The sequence below is a fragment of the Nannobrachium achirus genome (assembly GCF_963921795.1).
Source record: "Nannobrachium achirus genome assembly, chromosome: 18".
Lineage (NCBI taxonomy): Eukaryota > Metazoa > Chordata > Actinopteri > Myctophiformes > Myctophidae > Nannobrachium > Nannobrachium achirus.
Window position 1 is genome coordinate 49,121,779 of NC_137825.1, and position 16,203 is coordinate 49,137,981.

Consider the following 16,203-nt stretch of genomic DNA (forward strand, 5'->3'; position numbering starts at 1 on the left):
TGACCCTCTCCCTGTCTCTCTCTCTCTCTCTCTCTCTCTCTCTCTCTCTCTCCCTCTCCCAGACGAGCATCAACCTCCACAGAGGCCTCTCGTTCAAGAGCAAAGTCCCTCCCCACGATTTACTCCACTCCAATAAATGTCATGGGAACTAAATTCATAGTTCCCTAAAGTGACGCGCTGAAAAAAACACAAGGTGTTTGATATTCAAACAAACATGAGCAAAGTAAAACGAGAATCCATTAAATGATAAACAGGCGAGAGATTTCAATCTAACATCGCCGCCCTCCCCCCTCCCCCCCTTTCGCAGTATTTTAAAGGGGCCGCTCGAAGCGGGAAAAACTCCGAACAATGGGAGCGTAGGATAAATGAGCGGGGACGAAAGCACGTAATCTTTGCCCCAGAAGTTTGGAGGTGACCTACAGGACATCATTGGAATAAGGGGCGGGTCATGACTCAGTTGCCATGCGTGTCGTCATGGTGACCAGCCCCTGTGGCCCCTCCCCCCTCCTCTGGTTGGTCCAGCTGCTGCTGTGGTTCGCCAGCCACGGGCCGCGGCTGAGCGAGGCGGCGCCGCCGTGCCCCAGCCCCTGCACCTGCTCCAACCAGGCCAGCCGCGTCATCTGCACGAGGAAGACCCTGGACCAAGTCCCCGAGAGTATCTCGGAGAACACGAGATACCTCAACCTGCAGGAGAATACCATTCAGGTAAAAAAGCAAAAATACTGGCTCTTAGAAGCTAAACATTACTAGGAAGATTTACGATATTATAATAATCCTTATTATCATTTATCATGGTAAAAAACAAGCCGGAAATTATCCTGCATCATTCACTGGGATCAATTCACCTTTTATTTGCAGAGCTGTACCACTTAAACCCTGTATAATTCATAAAACAAACCTGGAAATAACATCACTCTCTACCAAATCTCTTTGCAAAAAAAATAGACGTTCTACAAGCTCACAACGTGTTGTGTTGCGACACGTTGTGAGCATGTAGATCTGCTATTCTTTGACAATATTCCGCCCCAGGATAATGGATGTTGGGATTATCGTCCCATCCTAAACATCACCCATTTTGAACCTAAATACCGTTGTTCTGTTGTGAGAAGATCGATAACACAATATGGCAATACAAAATGAATGTCTGTGTCAGGCGTGTCATTGCCAGGATTTTATCTGAAGCAAACACAGAAGTCAAAGTTCCTATGATTGGCCGCTAGTTGCGCTGTTTTCCCCCCGCGAGGTACCAAAAAGAATTTGTCTACATTGGACCCTATTCGTCTTCCCCTTTGATTTTCTAACCTTAATAAACGTTGTCATAAATACTTTATGGTTCCTGTCGCTAGTGAAAAACTCCCTTTCAATCACCATGATATGCGTTTTGAGCAAATATGGTCCCATTTATGTTAAACTTGATGATAAATTTGCGGGGGGGGAGGGGTCAACTAAGCTGATACCAGCCGGCTGTGTTCTTCTTCGTGTGTTGTATTTCGGGAGGCTCCGACCACATTCTCCCATGTATCCCTGCGATTCCACGTGACCGTTGGCAGCCATTAGCATTCCTTATGATTCCTGGGGTACCTTTCAAACAATGATGGCGTCACCCATACAAGGGACAATAAAACCTAATTTTCGCTGCATAGAAAGCAGTGGCGTCGCGCCGTCCATATTTTTCTACAGTCTATGGTCTGTGTATATACTGTATCCGTGAAGTGTTGAGGTCATGAGATGATAGTGTGATATGATGCTCTTGAAGTTGTCATTTTATTGTTTCATGACATTACATTTTGTGGAGAAATACTCTCTGTTGTTGTTTGTTTTTTTGCCACACTATATATATTTTTTAATCTCACATCAGAACAATGAAAATACCCTTTAAATCAGCGGTTCCCAAACTTTTAAGCTCGAGACGCCAAAGAGATAAGCCCGAGACCCAAAATAGTGAAAATAGCAGATCTACAAGCTTGCAACCTGCGTTTCACTACTTCTTATTTATATATATTTTTAATATTCATGGATTTTCTTGTTTGTCTGTTTTGTTTTTAAAATGTATACAATTATTAAAAAAGAAAATCTTTCGATATATATATATAAACTGTATATACCGGTATATATATATATATATATATATATATATATATATATATACACAGTATATATATATATATATATATATATATATATATATATATTGTCGTTGTCGGGCAGAAACCTCGTATCTCCAAGTTTCAAATGTACGTTCTTTCGCAAAGTAAAGCCCTGCTTCATCATTCAAGGCCGTCACACAAAAGTAGTGAAAACAGCAGATCTACAAGCACACAACGCCTCGCACCTGTGCTTGTAGATCGGCTGTTTTCACTTGTTTAAATCATTTTAAAATGATAAATGCCAAACGAGTGGTTTTGGACATACAAGGTTTTCACCCGACAACGACGATATATATATATATATATATATATATATATATATATATATATATATATATATATATATATATATATAATTCGACCCACTGTTTGGGAAACGGTGCTTTAAAGGGCTTTGGCATGCCACACAAAAGAAGGATCACACGTGATGATGCTAGACCACGGTGTGCCTGACACAACGTGCATTCGACTGTGCGTATATTTACCAAACCAGATAGATAGATAGATAGATAGATAGATAGATAGATACCTTTATTATCCCAAGGGGGAAAATCAGTTGCCCAGAGGCAGCAAAGCAGTATAAGGTTATTTACAAAGTTACAGAGAAGTAAGAAAAAGAAAAAGAAAAAACAAGAACAGAGTACAGTAAAGAGCAAGGTACATCAAGAGAGGGAAGGAATAATATATAAATATATATACATAAAGTGTCCTTAAGCACAACTATCAAAATAGTACCGTGTCCAAATCAAAAGTGACCATAGCAGTCAATGCTAGTTAGTGCAACAAGTAACTCACTGTCATGTCAAACACAAGCAAAAATACCCAAAACTACTAACACAACCTAATAGTGCAGTGTAAAAAAAAGTCAGTGCAAAAAACAAAAACAAAACAACAACTCGAAAGGAAAATAAACTAGAAAGGGTGTCACAGCCAGACGCACATGAGCACCCTCCCTGGAAGGTCCTTAGAGGTCAGAGACAGACAGACAGTACAACTATAGTTCTGTCATCCTATGGTTAGGAAGGTAGTCCTCCTCAATCGACCTTTATGTGTCTCATTGTACAGCTTAAGGGCAGCCGGTATAAAAGACTTTCCTAGTCTCTCGCATCTCCGACCTGGGTAATGTAATGCAAATGTGTATCTGTCGCTCCTCCCCAACCTCCAGGTGATCAAGTCGGACACGTTCAAGCACCTCCGTCACCTGGAGATCCTGCAGCTCTCCAAGAACCACATCCGGCAGATCGAGGTGGGCGCCTTCAACGGGCTGCCCAACCTCAACACGCTGGAGCTGTTCGACAACCGCCTCACGGTGGTGCCGTCGCAGGCCTTCGAGTACCTCAGGTGTGGATATTGCTCGACTGCTTCCCGAATGAATTATCTTTGGCCCCCGGGATGATATTTAATTACTATTAGAACTGGCCCTCTGGTATATTGCAAGTGCAACGCCTGGGATTCGAACCAAGGTTTCCCGCATGAAAGTCCAACATCTTAACCATCAGACCAAAGGGATATCCCTATGGACTGCGGGAAATATTAGACATTTGATGCCATCAGGCTGAGGCCGTGAGTCACAATGCTACACACTCACCACCATAATACTACAAGTCCCACAATGCACTAGTGATAGTGTTTTCATAACTGCGATGATATTTGAATGTTTTTTTGTTATGTCCATGAATTGAATACCAAGGACTTCCGACGTAAACAAGACCGTAATAGGACTTATTTGGGATGTTCCTTTTAGGCCGGGTGTTTAACTGAACTAGGGCATTCACGAATAGTGATTTTTAGTATTCAAATTATTCAACCTCAAATTATTCGAATAGTCGAATATTCGACAGGACTGGCCAAACTGTCAAATATTATGTAAGCAAGAGGCGAACATTGTGAACAATGTTCACAATATTTATCTGCGGAACCGAGTCACATTAAATGTAATACCTACATTTCCAAGTGATTGTCAGGGTGGGGGTCCCCTCTTCAAATATGTTTAGGGGTCACGGCCTAAAAAGGTTTGAGAACCCCTGGTATAGAGCATTAACAAATTCATCCACCAGGGGCATTGACAGCTCATTCTTATGACTTCCTATCTAGCCAAGCTTTATAAACTAACCCAAGCGAATATTCGACTTCGGTGAACAACGTCGAATAGTGACTTTGATATTCGAATATTCGAATATTTGGTGAATGCCCTAACTTGTACTTTTTTTTTTATTGTATTGACTATACTCGATTACTCGTACTGTTCTCCATTTTCTAATAAAACATTCAACCGATCAACCAAACAGCAAGCTGCGCGAGCTGTGGCTGCGGAACAACCCCATCGAGACGCTGCCGGCCTTCGCCTTCCACCGCGTGCCCTCCCTGCGCCGGCTCGACCTCGGCGAGCTCCGGAAGCTGGACTTCATCTCGGAGGCGGCGTTCGAGGGCCTGGTCAACCTGCGCTTCTTGAACCTGGGCATGTGCGGCCTCAAGGACATCCCCAACCTCACCCCGCTGGTGCGCCTGGAGGAGCTGGAGCTGTCCGGGAACCAGCTGGGCATCGTGCGGCCGGGCTCCTTCCAGGGCCTGGTGTCCCTGCGCAAGCTGTGGCTCATGCACTCCAGGTGAGGGGGGATGTTAACTATTAAACCCATTTAAGGCCTAGAATTATTGAATGCTTTAAAGGTGATACACCATGAAATTTCACTTTTCCTATTTTAAAACCTTTTTTTGGGGGTCCCACTAGCACCTTCTATCCTCACAAAGTCCCATTTCTGACCGTTGTGTCTTTCTCTGGTTTTGAGAAGGCGAAGGTTAAAAGTATCCCACGGGTTCTCAAAACAGGCTATCCAGATTTGCTGCCGATTGTGACGTCATCATCGGACGTTTTTGAAGTTTTTTTATTTTTTATTTTTTTATATATATATATATATATAATTTTCTTTTTCAAAAAAAAAAAATTTTTCATTTTTTTTTTAACAAGATTCTTTTGGGGGGTGGGGGGGGGGGGTGGGGGGGGGGTGGCACAGTTCAGGCCAAAGGTGGTACTGCAGCTGAAATGCTCTGAGAGCCATTCAAAAAATGAGAGAGGCTCTCTATTCAGGAGTGGTAATTTAGCCTCAAACCTTTTGAAAAACGTTTTTGGGACATAAACAATATGGCATAAATACTTTTTAAATGCATGGTGTATCACCTTTAACCCTCTAAGGCCCACTGTTGTAATATTACAACGTTTGTATTTTATCCAAAAAAAAGTTTAAATAATTTTATTTTAGCTCCCCCTACCACCTAAACATCACCATTGGATTCTATTGTTTAGTATTACAATGCCATTGCCCACAATATTTGCATATAAATACCCCCCACATAGGCTGATATTCACACCCGCCACACCCGCTGACATTCCAGAGTTTTGATGAACAACATCTCACTTTTTCATGGAAGCTATTCCTCACAGAAACATAAGTAAAATGCCTGTACTATTTTTTTTTTGGTGATCAATAGAATGTCTAGAACATGTACATAATATGTTATTATTGTGAAAAATATTCCCCATATGTAAATTAGAGCATGATTTATGATTTATGATTAACTTTCCCACTGCCAGATTATTTATTTATTTATTGGGTCTGGTGCCATCAAAAAGCGGCTTACCTTTGCGACGTTATAGTAGATAGACAGACAGACATTTATTTATTTATTTTTATTTTTTTGGGTTGTGCAATAGTGCACTTTGGTCTGCCAGGCAGCAGAGGGCGGCGTCATGCGAGAATGAATGTGAATTTGCCTGTTATGTGTTGAAGAAGAAGAAGACCAGTCACTGGCCATAGAGCCTTACAGCCGGAGGAAATCAACAAGGAAGTGAATTGTTCTCCGTTGATCTAACGCATAATGGATTTTTTACACCATCACCGCGGAAAATGTGTTTACAGTAGACGGCCGCGCGACCCCTCATCAGCTTACAGTCATCAGACGAACGAACCGAACGAGCGCCGTATTGGCGGAGAGGTCTTGCGCAATCGGGCGAACGTGAACGTTCAAAGCGGTGGGAGAGTTAATGGCTATAAAACCTTACAAAAACATTCTTTTTTTAAAAACATTACATTTTCCTCATTACTTTTTTTTTAATTTTTATTTCAAGTATTTCTATTTTTGGGCCTTAGAGGGTTAACCAGTGAAAATGTGTACATGATTATCAGGTATTATGATTATACTAGGAGGAAGATTTTTTTTTCCCAAAAAAGTGTACAGAAAGAGTTAAACTTGTGTTTCTATATGGCCACACCCATCAGTTTGTTAGGTATGCCTGGTTGTCATGGTGGGTGGTGAACCAGCTCCCACAGTGTTGGTGAAAGGGGAGGGGATGATTAATATGATGTCATTTTATCTGTGTGTTTGGATCGGCACTTTTGACCAAGGTGTCAGCCTCCAGGAAGAAACCCCAAATACAAAGGGAATGCATAATTGCTCATAACAACCACACCAGGGGTTCTAATGAAGTACTGTCAACCTCCTAGACACAATGAAAAACAGAAAAAGTACAAAACTATGGCACCGCCTCTTTAACACTTGGGATGCCATTATTTTGGTAAATAATTGGCTATAGAGTGCCTAGAGATTCACTTACGCTTTATTTTGAAGAGCCCCGGAAGCCACAATCGTGTCCATTTTGTCTTGTAATGCCGGCCGAGTATGTTTATTTTCGTACGGAAATGAAACATTCTAACCACGGGCGACCTACGTGGAACAGTGTCGCTGTGAAAAAAAGCGGTCCTCGGCGTCTTTGGAAGTAGATTCCAAGATAAAGCCGTTTCTTTGCATCAGCAATGGAGCCTATGGAGATTAGACACTTTGCTGGTGGCCGAGTTGCATCATGGGATATGTAGTTTTTCGCTCACCAGCGGCCGCAGCAGAGCCTGTTTACCTGGTAATCATGGTAACCAGGTAACACGTCCGTAATCCTTAGTCATATTTCATCACATTCAAGGGATTTTGGAGAGAAATGTGTGTGTGTGTGTCTGTGTCCAGCTGAAGCTCGTTGACGCTCGTTAATGTTATATACATCAAGGCAATTATGTTTGTTTGTTTTTTTTGGGGGGGGGGGGGGGGGCAGAACGTTCCTTTTGGTCCTCCAAAAACATCGATAAGGTTATCAATTTTCAATTCATGCATTAAAGGGATATTCCACTTTCAACAGGGAGCAGTGGTAGGGCTTCTCTCCACACACACACCCATTGTAACTTCAAACTCCATTTTAACCATGATAGATTGATTAAAAACACACATTATTTTTTCTGGAGACTCATTTTACCTTCCTAATACGTGAGCAGGCCGTGTTTTTTCGATAACTTTTTTCATTTATTTTTAATAATTATTTGGAAAAATGGAAAAAAATGAAATACAATTTTTTTTTATTAAAAATAAATGAAAAATGTTATCGAAAAAACACGGCCTGCTCACATATTAGGAGGGTAGTATGAGTCACCAGAAAAAATAATGTGTGTTTTTAATGAATTCTATCATGGTTAAAATGAAGTTTGAAGTTACAATGGATGTGTGTGGGGAGAGGCCCTGGACCTGGAGGGCCTGGTAACATTTACATCAAATATCTAAATATTCAATCAAGCTAATTAAAAACTGTTCAGGGTGTTCATAAAAGCCTGATTAGATGATAGAATTACCAAAAGTTATTTTGAAAGTGAAATACCCCTTTAACTGACCATTTTGCATCCCTAATCTCCCCCTAGGGTGTCGGTTATCGAGCGCAACGCCTTCGACGACCTGAAGAACCTGGAGGAGCTCAACCTGTCGCACAACTCGCTGCACTCGCTGCCCCACGACCTCTTCACGCCGCTGCACCAGCTGGAGCGCGTGCACCTCAACCACAACCCCTGGGTGTGCAACTGCGACGTGCTCTGGCTCAGCTGGTGGCTGAAGGAGACGGTGCCCAGCAACACCACGTGCTGCGCCCGCTGCCACGCGCCGCCGGGCCTCAAGGTATAGGGACGTCGGTCAACCTGTATACCTGTCTCTCCAAAAAATCCATCCATAGCCTCCGAATGGTTCAGAATGCCGCAGCCCGTCTACTAACCAACACAAGAAAATATGGTCCCATCCTATTTTACCGTTTACAGTACACCTTAAGAAATAATAAGACATAATATGACAGAATAAAGCCATAATAAGAAATAATGTGTTGGTAATTAGAGCTAATATATTTTATTGGACAGAAACAAAGACAGAATAGTAGAAAGAGCGAATACATTCTCTGGCACCGGCACCTGCCGCGGAACTGCAGCGGCAGACACTGCCGCACGACCAGCAGTCGCACTGCATCGCCGGCGATAGGACCAGCAGTCCCGCCAGTAGGACCGGCCGCCGCCGCACGGACCGGTCGTGCGGCGGTACCTGCCGCTGCCAGATAATGTATTCGCTCTTTCTACTATTCTGTCTTTGTTTTTATCTAATAAAATAATATTAGTTCTAATTACCAACACATTCTTTCTTATTATGGCTTTTTTCTGTCTTATTATGTCTTACTTAAAGTGTACTGTAAAATAGGATGGGACCGAAAATATGATCACATTACACCAATCTTAGCATCCCTCCACTGGCTGCCAATTGATTTTAGAATACATTTTAAAATCGTACCTATTACACGCCAGGATGGGCCTTGCCCCCGCTTATATAGCCGACCTAGTGACCGATTATGTTCCTCCTCGTACCCTGAGATCGGCAAACAAAGCATTCATGGACTTTCCGTCTGGTACCGTTAACACCAAAGGACGTATGGCCTTTGCCTTTTTAGAGCCCCTACCCTGTGGAATGCCCTGCCCCTAGAGATCCGCCTCGCCGAGTCTGTCCCCCGTTTTAAATCTCTTCTTAAAACCTAGACTAGCTTTTAATCCCTAACCCCTATCTCAATGCTATTTGCAAGGTTCTATACCATTTTGTTATTTTTGAACATTGCGTAACTAGGTATTTACTTCTTTGTATTGTTTTTTGCATAGTTTTTTTTACCTTTTAACCTTTGTCTGTCTTTGTTCTGCGTCCATTCGCTGTTTTTGTGTCTCCTGTAAAGCACTTTGTAACTTTGTCTGAAAAGGTGCTATATAAATAAAGGTTTATTATTATTATTATTAAGGGGCGCTACATCGGCGAGCTGGACCAGAGCCACTTCACCTGCTACGCGCCGGTGATCGTGGAGCCGCCCACCGACCTGAACGTCACGGAAGGGATGGCGGCGGAGCTCAAGTGCCGCACCGGCACGTCCATGACGTCGGTCAACTGGCTCACGCCCAACGGCACGCTGATGACGCACGGCTCGTACCGCGTGCGCATCTCGGTGCTCCACGACGGCACGCTCAACTTCACCAACGTGACGGTGCAGGACACGGGCCAGTACACCTGCATGGTCACCAACTCGGCGGGGAACACCACCGCCACGGCCGTGCTCAACGTGTCCGCCTCGGACCCCACCAACGCCTACAGGTACACTTTTTGGTCGATCGTTGAGTTTTAAAGGGAGAAAAGTCAATTTCTCGTGTCAATCGCGTCAATTGGGTATGCAGCTGCCATACCCTGGGTCCAGGGGGGGAAATAAAAGTAACTTTTAAATATAAATCCATGAATGTCTCTTTGTCTATCTGTTCTGGTTATTATGTTGTTAAATTACAGTAAAATAACTACAAATGCAAAATGTAACAAAATGGTCACTTTAACAAGGTATTATGTAAGCCATTTGCCATGAGAGGGAGTGGGTTGTTGGCTGATTTACCACTGTTTCAGGGTTGTGGCACGAGGCGAAGCCGAGTGCCACAACCCTGAAACAGTTTTTAAGCCAATCAGAATCCAGTATCTGAACATGTGACCACAAAAGTGGTAGAACATTATATTCTCCACACTTGTATTCTCCTCATCTTGACAAAAGGGTATATTCCCAGGTTCCGCAAGTCAGCTGCACAGGTGCAATGCATTATTGTTAATTGTGGCACGTTTACTAACATGCCAACTCTAGCTGCACTTGAACAACCATTCCAGGCTGCCATATCCAGCCCAAGAAACCGTAGAAACAGGGGAAAAAATGTGAAGGGACTTCTTAAAATAAATGTAACATGACTGGTGTCTTTAAGACACCAGTCATGTTGCCATACCTTAGCTTTTTCTGAATTGACGCCACTGAAAAGGCACTGTTCTGAAAATGTTTTTATGATCCTTACTGATGTTTTAAAGGTTTTTTAATGTTTTATGTTTTTGCTTTTCTTTTCTGCTTTATTTTTTATTTATTATAATTTATTATAATTTATTATAATTTTATACGATTTTGTAACCCATTTTCACCCAGTGCCAATTGCCTGTAATGTAATCCTGGGCTCTGCTCTCCCTCTGCCGCACCTGGGGAGACAACGGACTGACCTCATGCTTCCTTCTATGCATGAGGAGTCCAAGTTGCTTCTTTTCACCTGACAGTGGGGATTTCCCCGGTTTGGACGTAGCGTGTGGAAGGAACACGTTATTCCAACCAGTTCCTTTCCCCTCCATCAGGCGCCCCGGCTGGCCAGGGGGAGGCAGTATAGAGACCAGGATTACTGCTTTATTGTAATCATGTGCACTTTTTCTGTTACGCATTCATTTTCTGCTCTGTAAAGCGCTTTGAGCTGCATTTCATGTCATGAAAGGTGCCATACAAATAAAGTGTGTTGTTATTATCATTACTACAGCTACTTCACCACGGTGACCGTGGAGACGGTGGAGACGGTGCAGGAGGAGAACTCGGCGCGGCAGTACATCAACGAGACGCTCATCGAGTTCCCGGGCCCCACCGCGCCGGGGGGGCGGGCGTCCGGGGCGGGCCGGCCCGGCGTCACCATCACGCCCTCCCTCTCCGGCCTGTCCTCGCTGTCCCCGCGGGCCAACCGGGCCACCGAGAAGGCGGTGACCGTGTCCATCATGGACGTGACCAACATCCCCGGCCTGGACGACGTGATGAAGACCACGAAGATCATCATCGGCTGCTTCGTGGCCATCACGTTCATGGCCGCCGTGATGCTGGTGGTGTTCTACAAGCTCCGCAAGCAGCACCAGCTGCACAAGCACCACGGCCCCGCCCGGGCCATCGAGATCATCAACGTGGAAGACGAGATCGGCGCGGGCAGCGGCATCTCGGGCGGGTCGACCATGCAGTCGTGCGTCGGCGGCGGAGGGGAAGGCACGCTGCGGAGGCACCACCCGGAGATCGTCAACCTCCCCAACATCGGCCGCTCGGACACGCTCAACCACTACTACAAGTCGCACCACTTCAACAACAACGTGATGGGCCTCAGCATCGGCGGCGAGGGCCTCATGGGACCCGGGGGCGGCATCCTCAACAACAAGGGCAACCAGCAAGGGCTGGACAACATCCCCATCTCCTGCACGTCGGTGCCCATCTCCACGGCGAACCTGCTCAACACGTCCGGCAACAACGGCGCCGGCACCAACCCGGGCTCCATGTCCCCGCCGCTGCCCATGTCCCTCCCGATGCCCACCATGGGATTACACGGTTCGATCAAGGGCTTCATGGGCCAGAACCAGAATCCCCAAATGGAGCCTCTCCTCTTCAAGGGGGGCTCCAAGGAAAACGTCCAAGAAACCCAGATCTGAAGACCTAAGCAAAGAGCGGAGAGAGCGCGAGGGGAAGGGGAGTGCGAGAGTCAAAAAACAGAGAGGGGATTGATGGCAGGGGTTTATGCGCTGGAACGATTGGACACTAGAGTGCATTGACATTACACCAGGGGAGAGGATAGACTGACACGGCAATACACAAACACATAGACTGGTCAGCGACAGTGTACTGAGCCAAGGATTATCACAATGGCCCACTTGTGTTTGCAGTAACGATCACAGTGCCATGGAGTTTAAAGGAATGGACATTACGACGACAATGTAAATCTGTGCCAAAGCAAATGTTTCTTGCGGTTTCTACAAGTTGTTATTCTCATAGGGAAAAATGAAGGAAAAAAAAATAGCCTTTCCAAGTACTGTAGCTCAATCCCCAAGTTGTTGTTGGCCAGCCCGAGATGAAAAGACAATGCACAGCATTCGCCACACGGAAGATCTCAGACATTGCAGAGCAGAATTCAAGACATTTCTCTTTCGACAGAAAACATTACACTCTCTCATGTGACTGGAAAACAAAAAAAAAGACTCCCTCAAGGTGAAAATGATGTAGGCAGATAATAGGACAAAAGGTACAGTGCAGTACAAACTACTGTGAAAATTCCACAAATGATATAAATATATTTTCATTTGAATATGTAACATTGCAGACTCCAATGCAGAGATATTTTGGGGGCGGATGTATTAAGCTGGTATAGTTTGTTTCTTTGTGAATAATAATCAGGGGGACGGGCGATTGTGAAAGTCGGTTCTACGATAACATGTTTTGAGTTTGGCTACTTCTCAGAAACATAAGGGCTCAATTGCAACACTCATTGTGAATCTTTGAATTGGCTTTGTGACATACACTCCATCTTAGGTTGTAGGGTTGGTAAACGCGAATCTCTGTTTCGACAAAACCTTTTGTCCGTTGCTTCAGCAGTGACCATTACAAACTTTTGTGTTCTGAGAGTATATTATGTATTTTGTAAAAGCCAGCTAACTTGGGTTTCTCTTTGAATCGACAGCTCTGATACTTAAATGCCAGCATCAAATAAAAGGTTAAAACGATGTTTTCACAAACAAATACGCGGTGAGGTAATACAATGCAAAGACCTGTATGGGCAAAGTAAAGTGTTGACAATGTGTTATTTGAATCAGATCAGTAGCCAGTTATTTGCTTTTAGTGAGGAATTTGATATGACCTCCTTGCTTATGGTTACCGTTGGTCATGCCATAAAAATGCTGTCACAGGGACGACCCTGACACGTATATCTTAAACAGCAGCATCTACGGAGGGATTTTGAAACATCCGTCTTGTGGATGATGATCGCGAATGAATGGAAATGTACAGTATAATAATAATAGTAATGTTTGGTTGTATGACAATTGTACGATCCACATTTTTACAGTGTAACTTTCATATGTTAAATGCCATTTACGCTTACCCGCGTTTTCAACTATGTACTCCTTTATTTTTGTTAGTTTGATATAATGTGTACAGTTGTCTAGCCATGTATCATTGCGTGTCAAATAAATCGATCATATATTGGGTTGTGGCGGGTCAATGTGGCAGAGGAATACGTTTGAAATGTATAAATGAATACAGGGTTCCCACGGTCATGAATTTCCTGGAAATATTTTTAAATTAGATTTTTTTTTTTCCAGTACTGGAAAAGTTTTGGAATTAATCAAGGGTACTAGTCTAGTAGCCAGCCCATAGAGCCCCATTGTGAACCCGGACATTTTGAGTACCCTAAAGTTTTATGTTAGAAATGTTGAGTATGGGTCCCCAGCATGTAGAAACTGCCGGATGCTAACTTGTATATGTTGAGCAATTTTCATAATTAGCATAATTAGCTTTAATTAGCATAATCACCTATAATAATGGATAATATGTCAAAAACTGATTGGCTGATTTGAACAATATTGGAGTGGTTTTGGGGGTTATTGAGGATGCTGAATCCATTTCTGACATTTTCTAAATTCAAAATGGCTGTTTTAAACTGGAAATAGACATATACCAACTTAAATTGGGATGATTTTGATCATTTTTTGTTGATTTTCCAAATGATGAAGTGACTATTTTTGCTAGGCTATTGTGGCAGTCATTGTTCTAATCATTTTGTGTGGATTGTCTATATTTGGCTTTTGAAATGCAGATAATGTATAAGCATATATATAACCACATTTATAATTTAATTCATAATCAAAATCAACAAAAAAGTATCAAAATCATCCCAATTTAAGTTGGTATATGACCATTTACAGTTTAAAGCGGCCATTTTGAATTTGGAAAATGTCAGAAATGGATTCAGCATCTTCAATAACCCCCAAAACCACTCCAATATTGTTCAAATCGTCCTATCAGTTTTTGACATATTATCCATATAGGTGATTATGCTAAGTAAAGCTTATTATGCAAATTATGCAAATTGCTCAACATATACAAGTTAGCATCCGGCAGTTTTTACATGCTGGGGACCCATACTCAACATTTCTAACATAAAACTTTAGGGTACTCAAAATGTCCGGGTTCACATTTTGGCTACTAGACTATACTGGAAGGTCCTGGATAAAATAGCTATGGATTGTCTTTGGTTATTGACTTTGTTAATACCTCTGAAATGACAAATTAAACATTGGCCAAATTGTCAAATAGAGGCAGAAATTGTGAAAATTGTGAAAATAGCAGATCTAGCAGATCTGCTATCTGCTATAGCAGATCTGCTATCTGCTATAGCAGATCTACATGCTCACAACGCCTCGCGTTGCGAGGCGTTATGAGCATGTAGGTCGGCTATTTTCACAATAAAACCGTGTTATACAAAATTCCTCTACTCTTAGTGCTCGTCAGGGTGCCGGGGTCCCCAGTTCAAATATGATTATTTCTGGGGTCACGGCCTGAAAAGGTTGAGAACCACTGGCATACACTACCTGTCTTTGGGCATTGCGTGTAGGAGTAAGCGACTTGTTATTGAGCTGAATTATTGTTATATAGTCCTGGAAATTGGGTTAAATATTCTGGAAATTTTTTGGAAAAGTTTTGGAAATTTATTGGTAAAGATGTGTGGGAACCCTGTGAATAGGAGCCATTTTGCACAGCTTTGCTGGATGATGTTGGTGGATGGCAGTGTTGGTTTTGACAGCCAATTTGGATTTAGTCTAATAAAATTGAATTTAGTTTTAGTCAAATCTTTTAGTCATCTGAAATATTTTAGTTTTAGTCAAATTTTAGTCGACTAAATATACAATTTTAGTCGACTAAATCTACACTTGATTTTGTCAACAAAATTGCATGTCAAAATAGCCGCTCTACAAGGTCCCAATGCGTCACGCTGCGATGCGTTGTGAGCTTGTAGATCTGCTATTTTCAGAGCACAACACCTGAGCACTACCAAACAAAGTGACTTGTCCTTTGGTTCTACTGGATCTCTCCTCCACTAGTCCCTCTCTAACATTTTAGTCGAAGAACATCTTTTCGTCATAGTTTTAGTCGACAAAATCAACACTGGTTGACAGGTCAGGCACGTCGGAGCACAGCAAGGCGGTCAACAAATGCGTGTGAGAGGGGACCTTTTCTTTGCCATCAAAACATGTTATTGAAACAAAACGTTTTAATTACAAGTAAGATGCAGTGCGCTTGCTTTTTTCACAGGGTTTAAGGACAAAATGACAAAATGAACAGTTGTGAGGAGCAAGACATTATTCAGGACTTACACTAAACCTGGATTGAATGTATGGTTTGTGGTTCAGCCATTAGTCATCTGGGTAATGATAGGTGTGCTCTGCTCCGTTAACGCGTTCGGACAGACTTTTAGTCATTCTCATTTGAGCAGGGATGTCGCACCAGATTCTGGGCCCTGGGTACAAGGATTCACTGTGGGCCTCCCTAGAATGTTCTTCACAGGGGGAGGGGGGTTTAACCCATTTAGACTGGGAACGCATTATTTTGAGCTTTAACTATTGAAAAATAGCAGATCTACAAGCTGCGAGCTTGTAAATCTGTTATTTTTGAAAAATCATGATCTTTTTGGTCAGTGGTGCTCAAACCTTTTCATGTGAAGGACCCCCAAAATGATGTGTATTTGGCCACGGAACCCCATCTCAAAATATTTCTTTTCAGGGACCCCCCAGAAGCAAAATTTGAGTTACAAATGTAAAAAAATGCATATCTTCAACGATTTGCAAACATTTCACGACTTCAAAAATAGCAGATATACAAGCTCGCAGCGCGGCACCGTGATCTGCTTTTTTTCTATAGCTAAAGTATAAAATAATGAAGGCCCCTCCACCTTGGGCCCTAGTAACTCAGTCCCACTCCCCCCCCCCTTGTGACGCCCCCTGTACGGACAGACTATTAGTCATTCTCATTTGAAGCTCCACTGCCACTTAAGTGGCCTTTGCGAGGTTTTTGTGTTTCCCCCCACACACAAAT

The 16,203-nt window shown here is 43.0% G+C and overlaps 1 protein-coding gene across 1 annotated transcript; it reads left to right on the plus strand.

The window, feature by feature from the left end:
• Positions 1-462: 462 nt before the first annotated feature.
• Positions 463-11,771, plus strand: LOC308302773 (leucine-rich repeat-containing protein 4B-like; the record flags this gene model as incomplete). Its single annotated transcript, XM_080747060.1, has 6 exons — positions 463-705; positions 3,313-3,488; positions 4,436-4,753; positions 7,877-8,126; positions 9,274-9,620; positions 10,850-11,771. 6 exons carry the CDS (start codon positions 463-465, stop codon positions 11,769-11,771), a joined length of 2,256 nt encoding a protein of 751 aa, XP_080603186.1.
• Between the last annotated feature and the right edge of the window lie 4,432 nt (positions 11,772-16,203).